Source organism: Falco biarmicus, chromosome 8 (assembly GCF_023638135.1).
Source record: "Falco biarmicus isolate bFalBia1 chromosome 8, bFalBia1.pri, whole genome shotgun sequence".
NCBI classification, from domain to species: domain Eukaryota; kingdom Metazoa; phylum Chordata; class Aves; order Falconiformes; family Falconidae; genus Falco; species Falco biarmicus.
The window spans coordinates 62704809-62727593 of record NC_079295.1 but is presented as its reverse complement, the minus strand read 5'-3'; the positions used below and the strand labels follow the sequence as shown (position 1 = coordinate 62727593).

At 43.7% G+C, this 22785-nt stretch overlaps 2 protein-coding genes across 10 annotated transcripts in view; both read left to right on the top strand.

Moving 5' to 3' along the window:
- Nucleotides 1–3230: 3230 nt before the first annotated feature.
- On the top strand, nt 3231–15835 carry C8H5orf24 (chromosome 8 C5orf24 homolog). Of its 2 annotated transcripts, XM_056348026.1 has the most exons (3): nt 3231–3382; nt 11122–11551; nt 13437–15835. In XM_056348026.1, the coding sequence occupies exons 2-3, from the start codon at nt 11125–11127 to the stop codon at nt 13475–13477; spliced, it is 468 nt and encodes a 155-aa protein (XP_056204001.1). In that variant the 5' UTR covers nt 3231–3382; nt 11122–11124; the 3' UTR covers nt 13478–15835. The 2 variants fall into 2 exon arrangements, with proteins under 2 accessions (XP_056204001.1, XP_056204000.1); XM_056348025.1 differs by having other exon boundaries at nt 11122–15835.
- A 4740-nt stretch (nt 15836–20575) lies between these two features.
- TXNDC15 (thioredoxin domain containing 15) overlaps nt 20576–22785 on the top strand; it is a 27436-nt gene continuing 25226 nt past the window's right edge. For all 8 annotated transcript variants that reach the window (XR_008823357.1, XR_008823356.1, XR_008823355.1 and 5 more), the window contains exons 1-4: nt 20576–20732; nt 20851–21290; nt 21839–22002; nt 22206–22336. Coding sequence is in view for 1 of the 8 variants with exons in the window: in XM_056348023.1 (XP_056203998.1) it covers nt 20591–20732; nt 20851–21290; nt 21839–22002; nt 22206–22336 (877 nt within the window). In the remaining 7 variants the exon portion in view is untranslated. The remainder of the gene's footprint in view (nt 20733–20850; nt 21291–21838; nt 22003–22205; nt 22337–22785) is intronic.

The window sequence follows — 22785 nt, the reverse complement described above, 5'->3', positions numbered from 1 at the left end:
ACAAGCCTGCTCGCAGGGAGCTGCTTGTGAAGGTCGTGCGCAGCCCCTTTGCGTTCTCTGAGCGTGAGCACTGGGCCCTGTGTGCGCGTTCTGGCCTCCTCACGTGACGCTCGAGGAATGCACTTTCCTTTGATTATTTTTCTTGACCCAGATCTCTTCCAAATATGGTCTCAGCTTAAACAAGTTTGTGTTCTTAGAGCTCGGCGTTTGCAGAAGAAATTCTGGCTTCCAGCTAACCGGCTGTAGGGGGGGAGTGGAGGCAGAGAGCAACCTAAAAATGTAAAGATAAAAGGCACGCAGCTGGACTCAAACTTGTCCCAAAATGTACATTTTGTAAAATGTTTATATAGTGCTAGGGCAGAAGTTTTGTTTTCATAATTTTAGCTACAGTGGAAACAATTGAAATAAATGACCATTAGTCTGAGTGATTGCCACCCAAACATTGCTTCTTTGAGACACTTCTCATCTGAAACAAATTTAAATGTTTTTCTTTAGTCGAACTCGGAGATACAAAATTGTCAAGCTGGCCAGCATAAGCAGAGGTAAATGAATTAGTATCTCAGAACTAAGTAGTTCTAGTGAGCTAAGAAATTGTTAATAACCTACTGTGGAGTCAGCGTATGATTCTTAAGTTATTTTATACTTTGGCCATTCTAAGTACCAAGTTCATCATCACAAACACATTTCTCAGAACAATAAATACCACTGGGCATCCGTTGTGAAACTACCCGCTGAGCAAGGAAAACATTACACTTAATGAAAATCCTTGATCTTAACTAAAACCTACGTTTCCTCCGCCAGTGCATGTCAGCAAGCAAATGAATTTGTAGAAGTTATCAGCTCCAGCAATTCACAGTTAAATAGGCAGAAGGTTGCGGCAGTTACGGTTCTGAACTCTTCCAGCTTGCTCAGCATGCTGCGTAGCTGAGGACCAGGGAGAAGCTCCTGTGCTGGCAGGAGGAGGAACTTGTGCTTTTAGGCCCTTCCTCTCCTTTAAAATTTGGATCCTCCAGTGAGATCTCCAGTAAGGGAGGAAGGGAATGGGACTTTGTGGTCCAGATGTAGAAGAGGGCAGCATTTCATTGCATCTTTTACTTTGCAGATTAATTAATGTAATCATTTGCTACTGCTAGTGATGGCAGTCCTTTAGAAGAAGAAGAAGAGGAAACAGATTCACAGCCTGAATAACAGCTGTGCTTCAGGCCCTGGGGAGCTTTCACAAAATAAGATAGTCACAGACCAATTTATTTTTTGTTCTGTTCCTCTTTTTATTAGCGCAGCGTACAGATGAGGAAACCGGACCCTGTTGCTACCAGATTATTTGAGGGCACAATAGCTGGCTCATCTGGCGTGGGTCTGCCCGGAGCACGATACAGAGCGCTCGCGCGGCAGTGCCTTCACGGAGGCATGTCCAGCTCCAAGGCCAAATGTTCAGATCTTGCTCTTTCACAGCTTCTTGGGATGGAACCTGTCACTGCTTCACATTACAAGTTTGCTCCTCTGTACTATCTGACTGCTTCTGCGTTCTGTTGCGATCACGGTTTCTTCTAGATAAATCAGGGGCCTGAGCCCAGCCTGACTTCTATCACCTTCCAGGCTGATATTAAAAGGAAAATACCAGGATACCAAACAGGTATTGAACTCTACTGCTTTTGATTGGCAGTAGCGTTTCCAACAAGAATTAAAAACAGCATAAAGATGAGGTTTGTAAATAAAGTGAATCATTTGCTAAATTAAGCTAAATAAATGCTGCCTTTCCCTGCTGCTTTTTTATATTGCAAGTGAAGATTCCTGCATGCGTTAGGAAGCACTGGCAAAAAACTGAACCATCATCTTGGCAGGATGTTTCACAGCAATTTTTGGCCTGAAGAGCTCCAAGTATTGTAGAAATGGAGTATCATGGGGTTGGAGTATAGCAGTCAGCTCCCCAAACAACAGCAGGAGAGGAAAATATTTAGAAAAACAGAATTAGCTATTTGTAAAAGCTGTGGGTTCTTTTGAGCCTGGTCCTTCGTGTTTTTATTTTCTAAGACCTCATCTAAAATCTTTCAGACTCTTTCATATGTCAGTCATTTAAGAACTTACATGCTCATACAGACCCTGTGATTTGAAGGTGTATGTGCTACTGTCTATCGATGGCCCAAACCAGAGGAAGGTTTGGGTGAATACACAGTGGCACTGTTTCTGTTACGGTCATTAACAAATGTGGATAAAAAATTCTGTTGGTCATAGCCCACCACAGAGTGGGCTGTCACATTGTTTCTCTGAAAATGACCTTGACAGCAAGAGGTTAGATGGTGAAAAGCCCTAGGCACTTAAAATTCCAGTTTCTATGGGATCTGTTTTGAAATAGTTGAAGTTGCTATTGCCACTCAAAGGTATAAAGTCTTGTTTATAGTGAAGTGCCATTGCAATACTAAACTCTTGAGACCATAGATGGATGAAACAGGGCAAAATATTTAATAATCAACAGCACTTCATTGCAGCTGGTGCTGTAAGATGCCAGTGGAGTGGCTAATGGTACGTGGACTCGACCCTGCAAGAGTTACGTTGGAAATGACTGCCTTCTTCAATGCAAAGCCAGCAGTGAAAAAGAACTCGCCTAATACATTATTTTAATGCAGTCCTAAAGCTTGGCTATTCTATAATGGATTACAACACGTGTATTTTTGGAACAGAATATACCACACTCCTCCCTTCAAATAAAAGTAACGGGAACACCAGGAATCCTAAATCAGCTTCCATGAATGTGCTTAACCATTTACAGTATTTAAAATATACAGGACATGTTCCATGGCTTCTTTTACTATAAAGTCCATGATTTACCCTTAGGAGCCAGATGCAAAGACGAACATGAATAACGCTACTCGTGGTGAAGAACTAGAATGAGAGCTCAGTGCAGGCACTCCCCTGCCTCGTCACAGGCTCAGGGTGATGGGGATGGCTTGCCTGCACTCAAGGCCACTGCACGCCATTGCAGCTGGCCTCGCAGCCTGCCCGGCGGCCCTGCCTCATCCCGTGTGGGCAAGCACGGTGCCGCCGGGGGGAGGCCGGACTCGCCTTGCCCCTCGCCTCTCCCTGCTCGCCTCGCACCTCGGCCGCCCGCCCGCCGCCTCCCGTCCCGCCCGCAGGACAAAATGGCGGCGGGTGCTCGACACTGAGCGCCCGGGAGGCGGGAGGAGCGCCCCGCCGGCCCCGCCCCGCGCACGCTCGCAGCGCGCCCCCGCTGCGCGGCCCCGCTCGGGAGCGCGCCCCGCCCTCCCGCCCGCCCGCGCCCGCCGCAGCGCCGCTCCCTGCAGCTGCCCGGCGGGGTGTGGGGGAGGCGGCCGCTCGCTCCCGCCCGCCTGTCCGCCGCCCTGCAAGGCCGCCCCGATCCCCTCAGGTAGGTGCGGGCCGGGCCTGCGCCCCCCGGCCCCTTCTCCGCGCCGTGGAAGGCGGCGGGCGGGCAAGATGGAGACGCGGCCGGCGGGGGAGGGGAGGGGAGCGCAGCGCAGCGCGGCGGGGCCGTTCCGCTCCCCTCCCCCGCCGGCCGCCTCCAGCCCCGCCGCTGAGGGGAATCCCCCGGTCCCCGCACGGGGGGCCCCGGCGGCGCGCAGTTCCGCGGTGCGGGAGCCCGGCCCCGCAGGGCCGCGGGAGGGGAGCTGCGCCATCGCCGCCCCGTCCTGCTGCCCCCTCGCCCGGGCGGGGTGCGCCGGGCCCTGTGCGCTGCTGCCCGCGCAGGGCAGGTGACACGCGAGGCGAGCCCCTCCGCAGCGACCCGGGCGCGGAGACGGCAGCTGGGGCGGCGGGCCGGGGCAGGAGGGAGCCGCGCCGCCGCTTTGTCCCTTCAGCTGGCCCTCGGCCTCCTCAGGTGGAGCTGGGGCCTCCTGCGCCCCGGCCTGGTCTCGCTGCGCGCTCGGGAATTACTAATTCCCTCCAGCACCCGCAGCTCTCCTGCGTGGGGATAGTGTATGTGCAGTGCTTCTACTTAGAACGTATTTCCATTAGTGTGGGGGATTTGCATGCATGCGTACCGTCCATGGGGGTATTTCCGTAACATACCTAAGTAGCGCATGCCTTGTGTCGTGTCGGGGTACCCGGGTAGCCCCCGATACGTTCCTGCTGTGCCTCTGCCTTCTGGCATGCCGCATGCAAGCCGTGTATGTTCTTGCGGGTAGTTACAGATAGTTTAGTACATCCTTATTTGTGCGTAGCCCTTCTGGGGTAATTAATTAATTAGTTAACAGTTGCACCTTTAGTTTGCACGCATTTCTCACTGGGTATCTCTCTGAAGAAAGTAGCAGTTATTTTGATCCACGTGGGTTTATTTTTGCAAAATGACAGAGTAGGAGGTGCACTCAGTTAATAAATTTCTTAAATTATGGTTTATTTCTATGTCAGTCTTCAGATGCCGCGGTTTCTCTTACAACTTTTTGTGTGTGTGTGTGTGTGTATGTATCCTTCAGGTTTTAGTTGCAACCTTAAACAAAATAAAGTCCCACTTGTTTATCTGTTGACTGTATTGAAGAGATTCAACAAGTGGACTTTGTCTTTCTGCAGTCTAGCATAAGTACGCTGTAGTGGCTGTGTTTGGGTGTGTTGACAGGTGTCTGGAGCCTTTTGCACTAGGCCTGTCACAGAAACCACCGTGGAAGCACACATCAGGAAGATGACGTTTGATCCATCTCTTAAGCTTTAAAATCCTTTTGTGGGAGGAGGTTAGGGAAGGAGGAGAGGGTAGGTGAGATCACCCACTGAGATGAATGAGCACCTCTTACTTCTCTGAGCTATTGTTCTGGACTACCATGAGGTCTGTTCCCTGGGGAGAAGAGCAGGTGGGCGAGAACACCCACGGAGATGAATTAAGCATCTCCAGCTCCTCAAAGCCATTGTTCAAGGCTATGGTGAGGTCTGCTCCTGTTTACCTGGGAATAGCTCCTTGAGGTGAACGGACAATTCACAAACACTAATAATCCTTTCTTTATAAAGATCTACTTGTACCTGCTCCATCATTCATATGCATATTGAGATTGCCTTGAAGTTTGGTAATTACAGAACCACAGAATAATCAGGGTGCAGTTTCACAACCTTACTCTTCTAAGCCAGTCTGTCTGGCCTGATGGCTGCCCCATCCCCAGATGCGAGGGGTTTTCACCAGCCTCCATTTACTGTGTTCTGTTTAGGACTTGTCATACCCTTCAGTCAGGTCTTCTAAGTTCATTAAGTTGTCCAAGTCATCTTTTCGAGGTCTGATTAGTTTTTTAAGTAACTACGACCGGGGGTAGTGGGTCAGTGGCAGCCAGTGGGTAACATGGTTTAGGCTGACCTGGGACCTCAGTCTGTCTCTGTGGTTCTAATGGAAATGCGTGTTTCCATTCCTCCTGCCTCAATGCCAGCCAGCTGTTGCTTTTGCTTTCTTATTGGTTTAGTTTTCACCTGGGTCAGTTCCCTGTTGCTAGCTTGTCCTGCTCTTGCACAATTGTTGGCACAAGGAGTGGGAATGTAGGAGAAGAGGAAAGGGCAAGATTGTCCCTTTGAGAAAAAGATGCAGATTCAGAGTGGTTTCTATTGATTATGAAACCAAACTGTCAGTGGAACTTGAGGTGCACAGTTAATTAAATCGTTGATGTGATCTTCCTGAATTTTTGTGAAGCTGTCTTAACCCTTTCAAGTGTTCTGTTTCTTATCATCACATGGTTCTATGATCTTATTTCTGGGGTGGGAAGAAGTCAGCTGACGTTCTTGCCGATGTTAACATCTAGTGAAACTCAGCCCTTGGATATGACTAACTTGTTTTTTAAGGTTAGAAGGCCTAACAATTACTTGTTTGCCTGGTTTTGCAGTCAAATAATGAACAATCCCTAAAAATTCACGGTTTACTTGACACTTAACCCAGCTAGGGCCTGACAGTGTCTAATCTTTGTGAGAGCAGTGCTCATTTCTGTCTTTAATACAAGGCTGGTGCGTAGGCTTTGGAGAGCGCTGTTTCTCCAAGGGTGTCTGAGTCAAAAGACCTGAACTCCCGGAGGCACAGAGATGCACCCAAGTTGCAGCTCTGGTAAGAAGCAGGAGTCGCAGCCCCATTGCGAGTGAAGGCTCCCCCTCCACCCAGCACGTCAGGGGAAGAGGAATTTGAAGGGGGTGGATATTTCAGCTCCAAATATAACTTCCGTCATATAAGAAAATGACCTGGGTCACCAGGGAAAGGACCAGACTTGTACGTTCTTGTGTTGTTTGGGGAGCTCTATAGGGTTTTTTGCACTAAGAATAATTGAGAAAGAAACTTGTTTTCAAAATTGTTGTCTCTTTGGTTTGTAGTCTCATGTTGTCATGTAACAGCCCTAGTGAGTCACTACTGTAAAGAAATTGTTTCTTATGTTTTAGGCTGGTTTTAATATAGTTTACCTAGTGTCAAATGATGAGAAAAATCATATTATGCAATCAGCTGCAGAAAGTGCTTAATAAGCACAGTTTGGAGAAACTTAGCTTCAGAAGTAGATAAGATTTCAAAGGTGGGTTCAGGTCTTACACTGTATGTTGTGCCACTGGTAGGACTTCATATTTTAAAGTATTTACATTTATGGGAATACTCAAGGTAAGCTGCAACATTGTGAAAACAAGCAGTTGGAAGCTTTTAAAAACTGGGTAAGGCCCTACTTTGGCAAGAGTTAATGTGTAGAAAAGGAGCTGACAGTAAAAAGGACACTTGAAAAACATTTACACTGATATAATTGGGTTTTTTTTAACTGAGTGATGAAAGTATTTCTCACACCCACCATGCTAAGAGGGAGAGCAGAACCACTACCATATCTCTGTTGCAGTCCTGAAAGGGAAAATGCCCCTGCTGCTGCTTAAACTTCCCCCTGCAAAGAAAATGAGCTCTTTGGTATTCCCCAGGGCCTGCAGCCCCTGCGCCGTCGTACATGGCATAGAGCGTTCTTTATGCAGGATCTTGAACAGAGCCGGTCCTGTGCTCCACTCCAATGGTTTTAATTGGTAGAAATGACGTTCAGAGTACTAGTGCCGAAATAATACTTGTAGCTGCTTGTGTTTCTAAGTAGTGTGTCACATACTTTGTGCTGGATGATGATGAAAACGTACTGCTGCAGCCTCCTGCAGCTGCATTAATACTGCTGCAACTACTCCAAGCTCAGCAGTGAAAAACTTAAGAAAAATGAGTGGGTTTTATATACTAACTCTCATTAAAAGCACAATTGTCCTTGTTGGCAATAGGAGATTACATTTCCTGGTATTTGTTGTTTGAAAAGCTATAATATGGGTAATGTTTTTATTTAAGCTATAATATATATAGAAGCAAACATCAAGCTTGTCTCTGAAATACAAAAAAAAAAAAATCTTAGTGGCAGCTTCATACGTTATGTATTGACTCATTAGCCTGGCTGTTATTGGGGCAAATTGAAAACTTTAAACTCGCCTCGCTAGTGCTAAAGCAGGTTAAATTTGCAGGAGAGTGGCAGTGCAGCAGTACTATAAAAGGAGGGGGTTGTTGCCCTGTTCAGAAGTGCCTCCGCAGCAAGGCGTTGTGGGTCCTGGATGGATGGTCCTTTTTCGTTCTTTATTTCTATCAGTGGTAGAGCTTCTGTGCTTTGTCGGGAAGCTCTAATGCTGCCTCTCTTTTCCCAAAGCTACCTTATCCAGTTGTCTCATCCCTTCCCCAGCATTTGTATAGAAATAAATTGCCATATCGGAAAGGATCTGTACAGAAAATCCTCTGCAGCACTTTCAGTAAAAATCTTTTTGAAATACAACAAAATTTCATTACCACAATGCCTCAACTATTCATTTACACAGAAACATTCAACCAGTGACTTGAATCAGTTTAAAAGCTGATTTAAATAAACTGTTGCAAATAACTTTTATGTGTCTATTTACAGATTTAAAACAATTAAGTTCTATTTTGCTGGAAACTTTTCTGTTTGTTTAAGAATGCTTGCACACAAAGTTGTATGTGTTTGGCTATGCGGTTTAGTTAGAGTGCGATTTTTTTTTTTTTTTTTTTTTTAAATTGGCATAGCTTTGCATTTTATCCCAATTCTCATTTATAATGTATATCTCCTTGTCAAGAAACCTGCTTCCACTCTACTGATAGACTCGCTACATTCTTTTATTCCCCACTGTAATGCGAACGAAGTAAAATTTTGTTGGAGATGTCCATGTTAGGGTAACTAAGCTTGATTACAGATTTCCTTTTTGAAACTTTTCAAAAAAAGTCTTAAATAAAAAGCACAGAATATGAACCTTGGCTTCTACTTGAAATTTTCATGGTTTGATGAAGGACGGGGCGGGGGGAGAGGCCACATTTTAAAAAAAACCCCGTTGGCAGTCTTCCACCAAGACTGTGTGGGTTTTTTTTAAGCTTCCTCTTGTAAGAAATTTTAAACAGTTCCTGTACAGTCTTTCTTCTTTCATCAGTTACAGTGACACTGGCTGTAGCCAGGTGGAAGGTAAACTAGCATCAGCCAGGTTTTGTATATAAAGTTAGTGTTTGTCAAGAGGTCTCAGAGATATTACAGTAGGCACAAACCACATGCATATGATGATGAAGCTCCAACATCTGGCAGTTGCAGCAGGATATATTCACTGTCTAGGAGTACCTGTGATGGTTCTCCCCAGGAAAGATGGATGGTGTCTGTAGGGAAAAATCCCCCTGACTAATGAGGAGAAAAAGCAGAGAATAGCAATGTAACACAGACAGAAACAAGTCTAAGTGGTGGCTGTCTTCTGAAAAACACCAGGGCCCCCCAGTTTATTTAGTGCCTTCTCGCTGCTCTGGTGTGTTCCTCGGATACTGGGCAGCTGAACTGATCCTTCTTTGTGGCAGTCAAGCTTGGAGCGGCTTTTTGGGGCTGAAGCCAGTATTCCTACATTTAAAGTGAGTACCAAGACAAGAATGCTGCTAACCATGCCAAGTGTCCTCTAGTGTATCAACAAACAGATGAATAGCCTTTCAAAGCTGCTGGGCTTATTCTCTCGGCAGCAAAAGTACATGATCGGAAAGCTTATGTTTGCAGTTACATATCATGAAAAATCTCCGGTATTTTTTGTGATGTTGTGGGCCCTGTTCTAGTGGGGTTAGAGGAAGGTAACATATTTTTTGACTGCTAATTGTAGAAAACCTTAAGCTTCCTTTTTATGGCTGCACAGAGAAGTCTGTCTGGTTTCCTAACCAGTAGCTTGCTTACTTTATTCTTTGGTAAGTGCAGGGTTGCTAATTATTCTTAGTTATTTTGTTTGCTAGTCAACACCTGCAATAATAGTGGTTTCATATTTGTTCTACTGTACCCCATTCAACACACCAGAACTGTAGCACTCAGATAATCTCTGCTAGAACCCAATATTTAAGCTACATTATTATCATAATTTCACTGTTTGACATAAAACCATATTCATATATTTGCACAAGAGTAATGTATACACTGTAATGCACATTTGACAAGCCAGGGTAAATTGGGTATTACAGCAAGGAGTGTAGCCATTGTAATTAGAAGAAAAGGGCACTGGGATTTACTCCTGGGTAAACAGATAGTCTCTGCTCTATGCTTTCTCTCTGGCTGGGAGGAGACATTCGTAACTGCCGAACAAATTCAGTAATCAATGGTGGACTTTAAATTGGGTTGCTGTAGATGATATTGAAGAGCTACTGCATGGAAAATATTATAAATCTTCCAGACCTAATCTACTAGAGAAATGTACCACAGGTAGAAATACTTGGTGTCCTAAGCATGACTGCAGGGTGTAGAAATACTCTGATGTGCCACATATTGATTGGCTTAGTCTTGTCTTCATCCTGGCTAAATATTATTATCTTAAACCTCAGTATTTGCAGCATCTTTAAGTTGCGGAACCAATATAGCTGAATGGGTGAAAATAATAGTATTGCTCCTTGAGTGCTTTGGTAGCTTCTCATAGTAGTTGCCACTAGTAGGAAATCTGAGGCAGTATCTGTGCAGTTGCTATTTAGAAGCATTAATACTAAAAGGTTTTTAAATACCAGTAATATTGTTAATTGTTGTGATTCTACCCCAGTACGTATGCTGCAGGGCATTGATAGGATGGATATAATCATAACCAATTTACTTAGAAATAGCTGCTTGTAATTACGCATGGTGACCATATGTGGTTTCTAGCAGCTGGGCGTCAGTTTGTCCGTTGAAACTGGGGTTAGCCTGCAGTAACATGCAGGTGAGAGTCACCTTTCTGCTGTCCTGAAGATAGAGCTTTCATTCTTGTTTAAACAAGTAAACCTCTGTAAACAGAGCACAGCTCAAGTTGTTTTTGTCTTAACAAAAAGAGCAGGCTATATAAAACACTTGTTGACTTCGATGAGCCATGTTTGTTTTGCAGAAGATTTGGAGATGTGTGATAACGTGCACGGCTGTAACGGGAGTCACGGTGTTTTTCCCAAAGTTGTTATCTCAGAGTTGGCATTACCACCAGTTTGTACCTGCTCTTTGAACTAGGACAGCAGTGGCATTTCTGCAATCCAGCATCTTGTACTTCATAGTAGATACGTTTCATACCTCTGCTTTCCCAACTATGGCACCGTTGTCTCTGCTGAATGCCTTCCCCATTCCTTTCTTCACATTAATTTTGACAAGAAATGACAAAACTGATTAGTGTTTTATTAATTTGCTGCAGTTGAAAAAAAATATCTTTAGGAGCCTGTATCTACTAAATCAAGAGAGTGATACTGTATTTTTCCTTGGCTCACAGGTGATGGGTTAATCCTACAACTAGAACAGCTAGAATTTAGATGAGATTCAGTTAGAAAGGTTTTGAAATTGCGGTGGGTAAGTAGATACTGTATAGTTTGGTTGCTGAAATGCTTTCATTCAGTTCTTTAACTTACTTCTTCCCCAATTATACCTACCTGAATAATACATGGTTTAAATAGTAATTTTTAATCGGGTGTAAAGGTTACTGCACAGAACCTTAAGTGAAAGCTTAATAAAACTAATTTTTAAAAGTAATTTACTGACATCAATACTGTTTACTAAAAATAGACAAAGTTGTTGGGACTAATTTTAAGAACAGCGGTAGCCTTTGAAAGATTCTCACTTGTGGAACACTGCAGTATTTTTATATATATTGATGCATATTTGTCTCTCTTATTTTTGGTAGAAAATGATGCACCCTGTTGCCAGCAGTAATACAGCTTTCTGTGGGACTGGCAAGAGTTCTTGCCTTAACGAAGACAATGTGAGAGCTGCTGATCAGTTTGACTTGTATGCCACACAGCAGAGTAAATACAGCCACGCAGTCAGCCACAAACCAATTGCATGCCAGAGACAAGATGCATTGAACGAATCGCACTTGCAGACCACAAGTGGCAGGAATATAGAGACAAAAGACGAACTAAAGAAAAAGAAAAACCTCAACCGATCCGGTAAACGTGGAAGGCCATCAGGGACCACAAAATCAGCAGGGTACCGAACCAGCACAGGTCGACCCCTGGGGACCACCAAAGCAGCTGGATTTAAGACAAGTCCAGGCAGACCCTTGGGTACAACTAAAGCAGCAGGATACAAAGTCAGCCCAGGCAGACCTCCAGGTAGCATTAAAGCTCTATCACGGCTTGCAAATCTAAGTTATACATGTGGCAGTGCAGCTTTTCCCTATCCTATGGTGCATAACAGAGGAGTACATGCTGTTGGTGAAACCAGCAGCAAAATCAAACAGCCTAATGAATGAGAGGAGGGAATTAGTAACTCCTTACTAATCCGCTTTACGCTGAATTTTGGCATGTTTCTTGCATTTTGTTGTAGTGTTTGCCTAAGTCTGAGTTTCTAGATCTTATTCAAATAATGCCATAGCCTTCGGGTGCAACTCAGTAACTTCTAAGGTAATGTTGAGAAGGCACTGGTTTAAAGGGGGTTTTGTTGGTTTTAAATAATAATTTAGAAGAAAGTCTGAAGTGATGCATTATGCCTTGGTGTCAATATTTAAGTAATGTCCACGTCCCTAGTTTAACCTTCAATTTCTGGTAAATCCACTTGTGTGGTTATGCGTTAAATAATTGAAATAAGGAGGACAGAATTAGCTGGCTGTTGGTTCATGATGTGGCCTATCCCACAATAAGGAACTTAGCCAGGTGAGTTCTTACTCGATAAGAAAAATTGATAAAGAAAGCAGCAAGCTACTTTTTCCACTTCTGCAGGAGCTTCTCCAGACCTCAAATAGATATTTAAACTTCAAAAAACCCCAAACAAATCCACCCAACCTTTTTCTAAAGTGCTGATTTCAGGTGGCTTTTGTTTCTGGAGTTAAGCATTAAGTCAATTTCAACTAATGCTCAAAAAATATTTTTGAAAATATTAAAGAAAACTGAGATTTGTACAGCATGTTACAGCTTCACAGCGCCTTATTAATACAAGCTAATTTGCCTTTAGGTGATAGCTGTTCTTTTAGTTATGCTGTTACAGGATTCTGCTGTGTAATTTTGAAATGCCTAATACTACATATACCAAACCACAAATAGTTCTTTGAAATCTGAAATATTTTATAAGAAATTAAGTACTTTTCATTCTAGTTACGCACTTGGTTAATATTAAACAGTATGTTCTTAAACCTGTAAATAGCTATTTACACTGTTTTTTGCCTTTAAAATCTGTGCTTAGGTGGCGACAGTTTAATAGCTTTTAAAGTATTAATCTATAATGTTTACAAATTAAACTTTTTAAATAGACACTGTTGCCAAGTTTTCAGACTTAGTTTTGCTGGGTATTCCTGGAAATACCGTTATTTCGTTGTTTGACACTTATACTATATTTAAGTTATGGAAGCTTATATATCTACCAAAGGACACCATTTTCATGATTTATAAAAGCAAACTGTATAGCTGATGCAAACAGGATGCAGTTTACTGCACTGCTAGAGCCCAGATACAAAGTAATTCATCTATGCATGCAAGCTGAAAAAAAATGTTGTTGGTTAACTACAAATAGCTTTCTTGACTTAAACTAAAACCTTCCCTCCTTCCAAAAGAAATGTTCCATTTTTCAACTGGGTGTGTTTAATTTTTTTTTAAGTGTGAGAGTGTGAGTGTGTGTGTAAAATACTTTCATCTAGACTTAAAAAAAATCAGTCCTCAATGTTGCATATTGTTTGTTCTAAATTTACTTTACTGGAATTAAAGCTTTTTTTTTTTTTTTTTCTTCATCTGGAAGAAAGTTTATGTTTAAAGTTGTTTCACATATAAGTGACTTTATGATAAATTTGTAGTTTCAAATATCTGGGGAGGGGGAATATCTAGAGTTTGCAGATCTGGGGGAGCAGAAAAATTTGGGTTAATTGAGCCTGTGCTGAATGAGTAATGATGCTGATAATTTTTGTTAACCTATATGCTATTCTGGCCTGCTGTCATTTTGATGAGACCTCTTGATTTCAGTGATGACAACTTAAGAAACAGATGTCATGTTTCATACCTTTTTTATCAGGAAAAAAGCAGCAAGCCTTCAGGTGTTCCAGTGATGCCTAACACATATTGAGCTGGACTTTATGCTGTACTTTACAATAGGTGTGTTGAATTGTTTTGGGGGAACTGTGTATGCACTGGCAACTAAGACAATGAACCTCAACTATACTGGATGGCTCCTTAGTCGATAGATGAACTAATGGCAGCTAAACTGCTACTAAAAAAATAGTGTCTTCATGCTGAAGCTATGAAATCCAGTTATATGTTCTGTTCCTCAACAAACTCGCAAGTCTGAAATTTAGCAGTCTTTCTCAGAACGATGTAACTTCTGACACACACAAAACGCTAACGTGAGTTAATTCGCCCTCAGGATCTGTGTTGTATTGGCTGTTTTTAATCAGATGATTTTTCAACAAAAAGACTGCTTTAAGTTCTTTCCTGAACTCAGCTGGGAAAGCAGTCCTCTTCAGCTGAATGTAGTAACTGCAGGAGTGTCACATCTCGCTGGCAAGGAACGAGTTGCATGTCACCACTGTACCTTGGAGAAACTCCACTTCTTACCTCCGCCTGTTTATGCTGTTCGCTCCTGTTCCATTTCTCACTTGTGCATCTACTCAATGGTGCTGTGCTGTGTGTCAGGAGATAATGCAGATGTATTGCTGTTCTGCTAGTATAATGAATTTTGTATTCAAGTATGCTGATGAAATAATGAAATCATCTAAGCAATTTCTGTTCATTACAGTGTTTATTAATTATATCAGATGGAATATAATCCCAGTAAAACCCAATTAATGTTGTCAATTGTGAAATGATGAGCATAAAGTAGAAAAGTGTTCAGAGAGCCTGTAATGGGCTGCTCGGCGCTCTAGATTTAGCAAGGAGACCAGAAGTGCACTGCTGGGCATTTCTTAATTCTGCTTTGTTTTATATCTGACTATAGTTTACTGGTGCCATGCAGTGAGGGGAAGATGGAAGTTGTTAAGAGATTCAAAGTGAACTAGGAATGGAATTTTCAACTACTTCTGCTTTTCCTGTGTATTACCTGCAGAATGCATTGTGCTTTTTTCAACACTTTTCTTTCCATGAGAAACACTGAAACAGCATGTTAATGCCTAAACTTTACTAGTACCAGTGGGAAAACTGGCCTTTTCCCCCCATAGTATGAAAACATTACTTGTAAGGTAAATCGCTTATTTTATATTATATATCACAAATCAGCTATTCATAAGCTAGGATCACTGTTGTGTGTCAACACTGTTCAGAAGATCTACATGTCAAGTTTGGTTTTTAATGATTTCCTTTAAGTATGAAGTTTCTAACGTCTTATTTATACATAAATGAAATGTATTAGCTTGCTATTATTCCTTAATGATGCTATACAAGTTCACTGTTTAATATACATATAGTAACTACTATTCAGTTTCTGATTAAATTTACTTAAACTGTAAAACCAAATAATTTTGCTACTACAAAGTCTTGCACTGGACATATTCAAGATGCTAGCACCATATTTTGGCAGAAAAAAAATCAGATACCATCAGAAGTGGCTGACTCTGATATCAAAGATAGTATTTTTTAAATCAGCAGTTAGCTTTGTCGTTAAAGCAATGTTCTTTATGTCTTGGATTTAGTTTAATCAAAATAACTATGTATCAAGAGCCATTAAAGATCTCTGTTCTGAATGAATATATTTTCATTTTGTCTGAAAGATCTTAAGAGTTCAGTTAGGACAAAACCAAGCCTTGTCAGTGAAAAGTGATGTGTCTGTGAAAAGAATTACTTGGAACTACAATACACAGAGTAATTCAGATGAGAATTTAACTCCCTCCCCCATTTTTGAAGAGCTTTAAAAGGCAGAGCAATGTGAAGTCATTTGTCTGATGGTTTCATTAGCTGTGACTCTGCCATTCTTTGTTATATGTATAATAATGTTTCATGCTATCCTTAGAGTTGACAGTTAAAATGGTTGGTAACAATCATAAATACTTTGAACTGCAGACTTCATTTCTGACCACAAAAGAAGTTTATTCTTCTCTATTTTAATGCATATATTTTAACACTGCTTAAATATATTTATGACTTTAGTAGAGTTTAGATCTTTATCCTTGTGATTTTTTTTTTCAAATAGAAAAATCTGTATTCTGAAATTTGAACCACTTTTCTGATACTCTAACCTTTCATCATTTGCTTTTCCACAGGTTTACTTTGGGGGGGGAAACAATAATCTGTTAACTAACTAGTATCAGCACCCCATCCTCTGCTGTAAAAAGCCTGATTAGATACTGTGTATGTTTTTATGTCCATGAACTTGAGCTACTCGTGTGCAATTATGTGTATGGGAATGGAGTAGTGTTCATGATCTGTATTTACATCATCATATGGATGTATATTTATTAATAAAGTTAATACTTTAAAACAGAACTATTTTTCTCTGGGCTTTTTTTAATATCGTTTAAATTCTGTCTGAAGATGCCTGTTGACAACGTTGGCAGACCAATAGCCTTAGCCTTTCTTTTTTGTCAGTGAAATGCTGTTTGTTCTCCTGACATCTCAGTCATAGTTAAGCAACTCTAGCTGGCACTGAAATGTTTTGATACACCTTGTACAGATTTCACTTGAAATCCGGCGGCTTGTTGTGTTTGTCCCTTGCCTCCCTGAAGTGTAATTGAATCCGACTGCAATAGATGGAGTGTGGTCACGCCTGTGTGGACTTCAAAATGCACACAGGATTTGTGAGAGTTGGGAGGCTGCTGTATTGTGTGATTTTTAAATTGTATACATAAGCCCACCCTTTCAGTGTACTTAGCTTTCCGAATTTTAACGTGAGATGTGTATTGCTTGTTACAGGCAAGTCCCATATATTTGAATTAAGGCAAAAAGCACATATGAACTGCAAGGTATCAGAAAACAGATGGATGATGCTTATTTTTTAATGAATTAATAATGCTGGTATGGTAACTTAATTGTTGTTATCCTTTCACTCAAATATCAGAAGGTGGAGGAAAGGAGTCATAGCTATGTATGTATAAATAGTAAGCTGCTAACTTTATTTTTCCCCCCTCTGTTGCACATGGAAATCAATTTGAGAGTACTCATAAACTTCTCGTGGAATGGTGGTCTTATTCTGTGATGAGTAAGATTTATTTATCCCTGTACTCTAGCAATATTCCAGTTCATCTTTGTTGGTAACATGTGATGTGCATACTACCCCAACCTTTCTCATTTTGTTTTTTCCTTTTTCTCTGCTGATGTTTTTCAATACGTTTCGGGGAAGACAGGCAGGCAGTCCTACCTACCAAACGCTGCAATCTAGACTGCTAGGACTGCATCCATCCTCCCCTTGCTCTCCAGCACCCTCTGTTTTCTCTTCCATGTACTTTTCAAAGGCCCTGAATACGTCTAGGGTTGAAACGTTTTAAATGTCAGTTGCTTTTACCTGAAAAAGGCTTCTGATGCCTTTCTTTTTTGTTGTCTATTCTGGCAATTACAAATATTTGCCTTTCAAAGTGATGGGATATGTTCAGAGCAGAGTTCGACTGCAGTCTGCTATGTTTAAAGTCAGTTTCTGGATGTGATTCCTTCAGCAAAATTATTTTTGGTTGCAATGAATCCTTAGGTATTGGATATTAACTCAGTCATAATTATAGCGTACAAGAATACGGGCTTTTCAGCTGTGTTGGAAGTTGCTTGACTGCTTCCATGGCTGCTGTGTTTTCGGCTGTGCAATGAACTGAACGATAGAAGTTGCAATGCAGTCTGTTCCCTCGATACACAGCTGGTGTGCGAGGCCAGGTGCGGTTTCTGATGACAGGACCAGTTTATGATTTATTCATGCTGACAGACCAGCAGTATTGGGGCATCAGCTACACAAGCTGGACTTCTTGAAGGATTCTTTAGGATGGTTGTATCTTGCAATAATTTCATTTACTTGTATGATGAGGCACCAAGGCTTGCTTTGGGGCTGGACTGGCATTTTTATGCTTTTCTATCTCCTCAGTGTGATCTCTTAAAAGTAGCACAAATAGTACGGCGTGAATTAGTGATACCATAACTATTAAATAATGCCAGCTCAACAGAGTGTGGTTTTGGACCAAGACAAGTGAAGATTTTTCCTGACAGTTAATCATTTAAAGCTGTAATGCCTAAACCCAAAGGAGTGACTTGCTGCCTTGCGCTGCATGCTATTTTTATCAGAGTTCTGCCTGTGGCTCTGTGTTTATTTAACATTTGGGAAGGAGGTGTGGCCTGACCATACAGAATTGGCAGCCCAAAAGCTACCGTGTTCCGGAGCTGGCTCTTGCCCAGGTTCCCCGCATGGCGTAGGGATGGCAAGGGCTCCTTTTTCCCATTGGTAAAAAGATGATAAAAATACCTGCTTGTCTTGCTGGGTTGCTGGAAGGAATCATTAGTTAAAAACTTCTAACTACTTTGAAGCCAGAAAATGTTGTGGAATTCTTAAGTGTTGCTTAAATGATCTGAGGCAGATAAATCTTCCTGCCTTTCATGCTGGTTTTTTTCATACCACAAAAGCCTGTTCTAATTAGTGAAAAAACATCACAGTAACAATTGGTGCAAGTTTGATTACTTAAGAGTAGGCCTTTGAGAGATGCTTAATACTAAAATGTGTATTTACTTCTTCAAGTGGTCATGTTTTTAAATAAAAACTATCAACTGCAGCCACAGTGAGCAAACAAAGATTACAAAGTCACACATCCCAAAAAGTTGCCTGCGACCTCAGTCAGTGCTCCTGACTGGAGTGCTGATTGTGTTCTCTCCTACCTCATCTTTGAGCTACTGAATACACAGAATGTCATAGCTGTGAGGGTGTTGGGATTATACATGAGGGGAAACCTTGGGCTTGGTGCAGGTCCCGGTGTTGCCTCATTGTCCCAGTCCATGTACTCGTTGCTCCTTCTCTTGCCGTGTTGCCTGCGAAGGAGATCGCCCAGTGTGACTGAATTCCAGGGGAGAGGAGTCCAGCTGCAGAAATCCAAGATGCACAAACGCCCACCAAGTTCTGGTGTTTATTCAGGGGTGCAACAAAGGAATCGTATTTTGCAAATCCTCCTCTTGGCTAGGGAATGATCTGAAATTTAGCAAACAGCTTTTCTAATGTGTCCAAGATTTTTGAATAGATGCAAAACAATGTATTTTTTTCCTAGACTTTTTCCTGAAAACAGACATTTGGCATTAAAAATCAGAAAAATGCAAGCCACTGAAAAGTTTTGCAACAAAACTGGCAGGCATTGTAAGAAATGTGCCTTCTCTGCAATACGTAAGCACTGGGATAGTATGTTTGTTGTGCGTTAGGTATGATAAAACCTGTTTATAATTCTGGGGAGTTCCATTAATAGATTACTTGTAGTCACTAAAAAAAATAAGTGTTTTGCACAAACCTTTTGATTTGTGTTACGGTAGGAAGGATATTATGTTAGGATGAAATCCACAGAAGTGTGTCAGATGGAGGTGTGCTGCCAGAAGGTTATCTGTTATTTTAAAGGTTTGGAGTATCATCACCAGCATCTGAGATCTGGCACCATCCAGGGCTGCAGCAGGGGAGACGCGGGACCCTGATGGCACAGAGCCGAGAGCTGGGAACCATATGCAGCCCTTGGCCACGAGAAGGAAAATTGTTCTCAAGTTGAAAATGCTGCTTTGTCCAAACTCAAAGGACAACTGGGGATGGGGCAGCTTTTTCCTGCCTAGTCTGCACCAGCTGGGATTCCATACGTGCTTTTGCTTTCAGGCTTGCTTCCTTGGTCTCTGTCAGCTGGTCTAATTAATTATTTTCCCTCTATGTGCAAACCTAATGTTTTCTATCTTTAGGCTATTATGTCTTCTATTAATGCTTCTGCAAATTGGACTTGGAAAGAAAAAAGCAAGAAAACGTGTGCTGTAAGAAAGGGCAGAGTCGGAGAAGTGTCCCCTGGTAAATAAGTAAGACAAAAATCCCATTTCTGTAATAAAGCTGACAGTCATCTCCATTTATATGCATGTACGGTGTTTTCCTTACTTTTTTCCAGCATGTGTCTATGGTTCATATTCTCCCTAGGTTATAATTCTCAGACATTTTTTGACAGATACAAATTTCTGGCCAAATCTCATGGTGCGGTGCTAGCAGCTTTAACAAAGAATGAGGGTACCAGCACTTGAGGTACTATGTTCATTTTCAAAATCTGCCAAATAGGCCTGAAGCTTCACTATTAAACTGAAAGCAAGCAAGAACTAATTCTATGACAGGAGGAATTACTATTTCCTAAAAACAAAAACCAAGAGTATGTATCTCGCCTTTGGCCAATATGCTGATGGACAAGAGCTTATCTTTCCTTTAAAGCTTTACATCTATGCCTTTAGTTTGCAGGCTTTTACCCTTACCCCAGCCAGGCTATAGGTTAAAGTTTACTTTTCATGTGCAAACACATCCCAAGCCAGATCTGTGCTTCTCCGTAGCGGGTGGAAGCAGGCAAATCCTTCGGCAGAGAGTGGCTGTTAGGAAGTCCCGGTCCCAGCAGGCCCCTGGGGCTGCAATACCGGCTTATAACAAAACACGTTGTTGGAGCGAATTACCCTTCAATCATAACATCCTGTCAAGTCCTAGGGGTGACATTTCCCCTGGTTGCAAGAATTTTTGGCCTGAACTAATTTAAATCAACACTGAAATCCCTGCCAACCTCCAGCAGCGGCTGTGGCGCGGCGGCCTTGGCTCGGGCTGCGAGGGCGGCACGCAGGAACGCATGTGGCAGCCATGCGGGGGCTCGGCAGGGCCTGCGGCGGCGAACTCGCTGCAAACCAACCGATTTGCATTGCACGCTGGCAGGGCCCGGGCCCGGGGCTGCTCTCCGGACCCGGCAGGCCTCCGCCCCCCTCAGCTGAAGAGCCTCTGGGCTCCCAGAGGAGCGCGGCTGTGGGAATCGTGTCCCTGACCGGAGGCCTCTTCCCACAGCCACACCGACGGGGCGCGGAGGAGGAAAAGCGCAGGCTGGGCGAAGCTGGCCAGCCCACAGCCAGCGCACGGAGCCGGTCCCTGGGCGGCACACCCGCCCCAGCCCCGCCGTAGCCTCCACCGGCAGCTCGCCCGCGGCGCCCGCCCCGCTGCAGGACAAGATGGCAGCACGCCACCCACGCGGCCGCACGCACACACGCACGCGCGGCGGCGGCGGCGCACCGGAAGCGGAAATGGGCCAGGGCTCCGGCGGAAGTGGCCGTTGTCCGGGGAGACGCAGCGCTGCAGGGGTGGCCGGCGCCGGGGCCGGGGCTGCGCCGAAGATGTGGCGGCTGCTGCTGGCGCTGGCCTGGCTCGGTAGGGCCCTTCCTGCAGGTGAGGCCGGTGGGCTTCGGTGCTGGCGGCCGCGGTGGGCGCCAGGGGCCGGGGCGTGGGGTGCGGGGAGGCCGGGGCTGTGCCGCAGCGCGGAGCTGACATCTCCCTCCCGGCGTAGGGGCGTTGGCGGAGCAGAGCGCCGGCGGGCAGCCCCGCTCCCCCGGGGCCAGCTCCGCGCAGGGCGGCGGCGAGCCGGTGCGGTACCGGACTGCGGAGATGGCAGACGCGATGCTGGGCAGCGGGCTCCCCGCGCAGCAGGCCGTGGTGCTCTCGGTGGTGCCGGGGGAGGCGAGGGACGGCCAGGCGTCCGCCGTCACTACGGGGGCTTGCGATGCGGCGGCCGGAGGCGCTGCGTGTGGCGCTGGGAGCAGCCCCGCGGCTCCCCTCGGCCCGGCGGGCGGCCAGGGCCGGGAGCAGGCCGTGCTGGAGACGGTGCTGCCCGCGCCTGCCGAGGACTCGAACGGCACCGATAGCACCAAAGCTCCCAAAGTGAACTGCGAGGAGAGGAACACAACTGGCATCGAGCGCTTCACACTGCAGATCCTGAATGTGTCCCAGGTGAGCAGATCGCCCGGTTCACTGCTCGGTGTTGTTTTGAACACGTGAGGATGGTGGAAAATGCCCTGTCAGCACCCTGGGTTTCTTTCAGTTTGAGTTAACATATTTCCTCATGTAACATGCTCTGTGCTAGCAAAAAGAGGCAATGTCCGGGAAGGAGGCCTTTTGTGTCATTCTGAGCAAAAAATGACGGAGATACAGTTCAGTCCACGTGCCTCTGTCTTCATCTGTGTGACTGCAGTCAACTGTCAGCTTTTGTGCTGCATGGATTAACTGTCTCTTTCTGAATTTGTTAATGGCATTTATTGTTGGTGCCTATTTCTAGCTTGTTTCTTGTAGTAGTTACGTGTGTGTAGATATATATTTTTAAAAAAGTTAATTACATTTTTCCATCTGTTTTAAAAAGGTTAAACCAATGTGCAGCTACTTGATCTACTTAACAAATATTGTCAAGTGTCTAATCAATTGCTGAAAGATGCATTCCTATGTAGATTTTAACTCTTAAATATATAATTGTCTATGTTTGGTTTTCTTCTGCTTTCTCTAAGGACCTGATGGAGTTCTTAAACCCAAACAGCAGTGACTGTACGTTAGTCTTGTTCTATACACCATGGTGTCGCTTTTCTGCCAGTCTGGCACCTCATTTTAATTCTTTACCTCGAGCATTTCCAACTCTTCGCTTCCTGGCACTGGATGCATCTCAGCACAGCAGGTAACTTACACTTCCTGTGCTCTAGCATCAGTTTATTTCCGTTACCAAGCTTTGTGTTATAAAAACAGGAGTAATTTTTTTTTTCTTATAAAGCAACTATTTACTTTAGCAAAACTGACACTTCCTGTGTCATGACTATCTTTGTTTCTTCCTCCAGTGGATTTCTTTTCATTCATGCTTTGTATTTTCTTTATGCCCACCAGTTTGTCAACTAGATTTGGAACTGTGGCTGTACCCAATATCCTCCTTTTCCAAGGTGCTAAACCTATGGCTAGATTTAATCATACAGACAGAACGCTGGAAACACTGAAAGACTTCATTTTTAATCAAACAGGTATGTGAATCAGCCCTGATGTGTCTGTAAGAAGAACAGGCTGGCTTTTAGCTCCAAACTGGGCTTTCCTCTCGCTGATGTTTGGCCTTTCAGATGAATTTCATGAAGATCCTGAGAGGACCCAATAAAGGTTTATATAATCAGTTGCTGCAGTGAGCTGGATTTCAGGGTGTGCTGAACATTGGGCTGCTGTCTCAAGAGTGGGGAGAAACAGAAAAAGTGGGGTTTAACTAGAGAGAGTGCTAGGTTTGAGCACATCTTCCTGCCCAAATATTTAATTTGGGAATAAAGGCAGATAAACCTTGGGGTCATTGCCAGTGCCATGTAAGGCTGAGAGCAGCTGGGCGGTAAGATGGTTTCAGTTCTTGTGCTGGAGGAGACAAAAGGAATCCAGTTACCGTGACCTAGCTGTGCACACTGTGAGCGCAGCTCCAGCACAGTCCTTCTGT

What these genes read in the sequence shown, in the direction of transcription:
- C8H5orf24 (XM_056348025.1), top strand. Translation starts at nt 11,125, where the DNA reads ATGATGCACCCTGTTGCCAGCAGTAATACAGCTTTCTGTGGGACTGGC.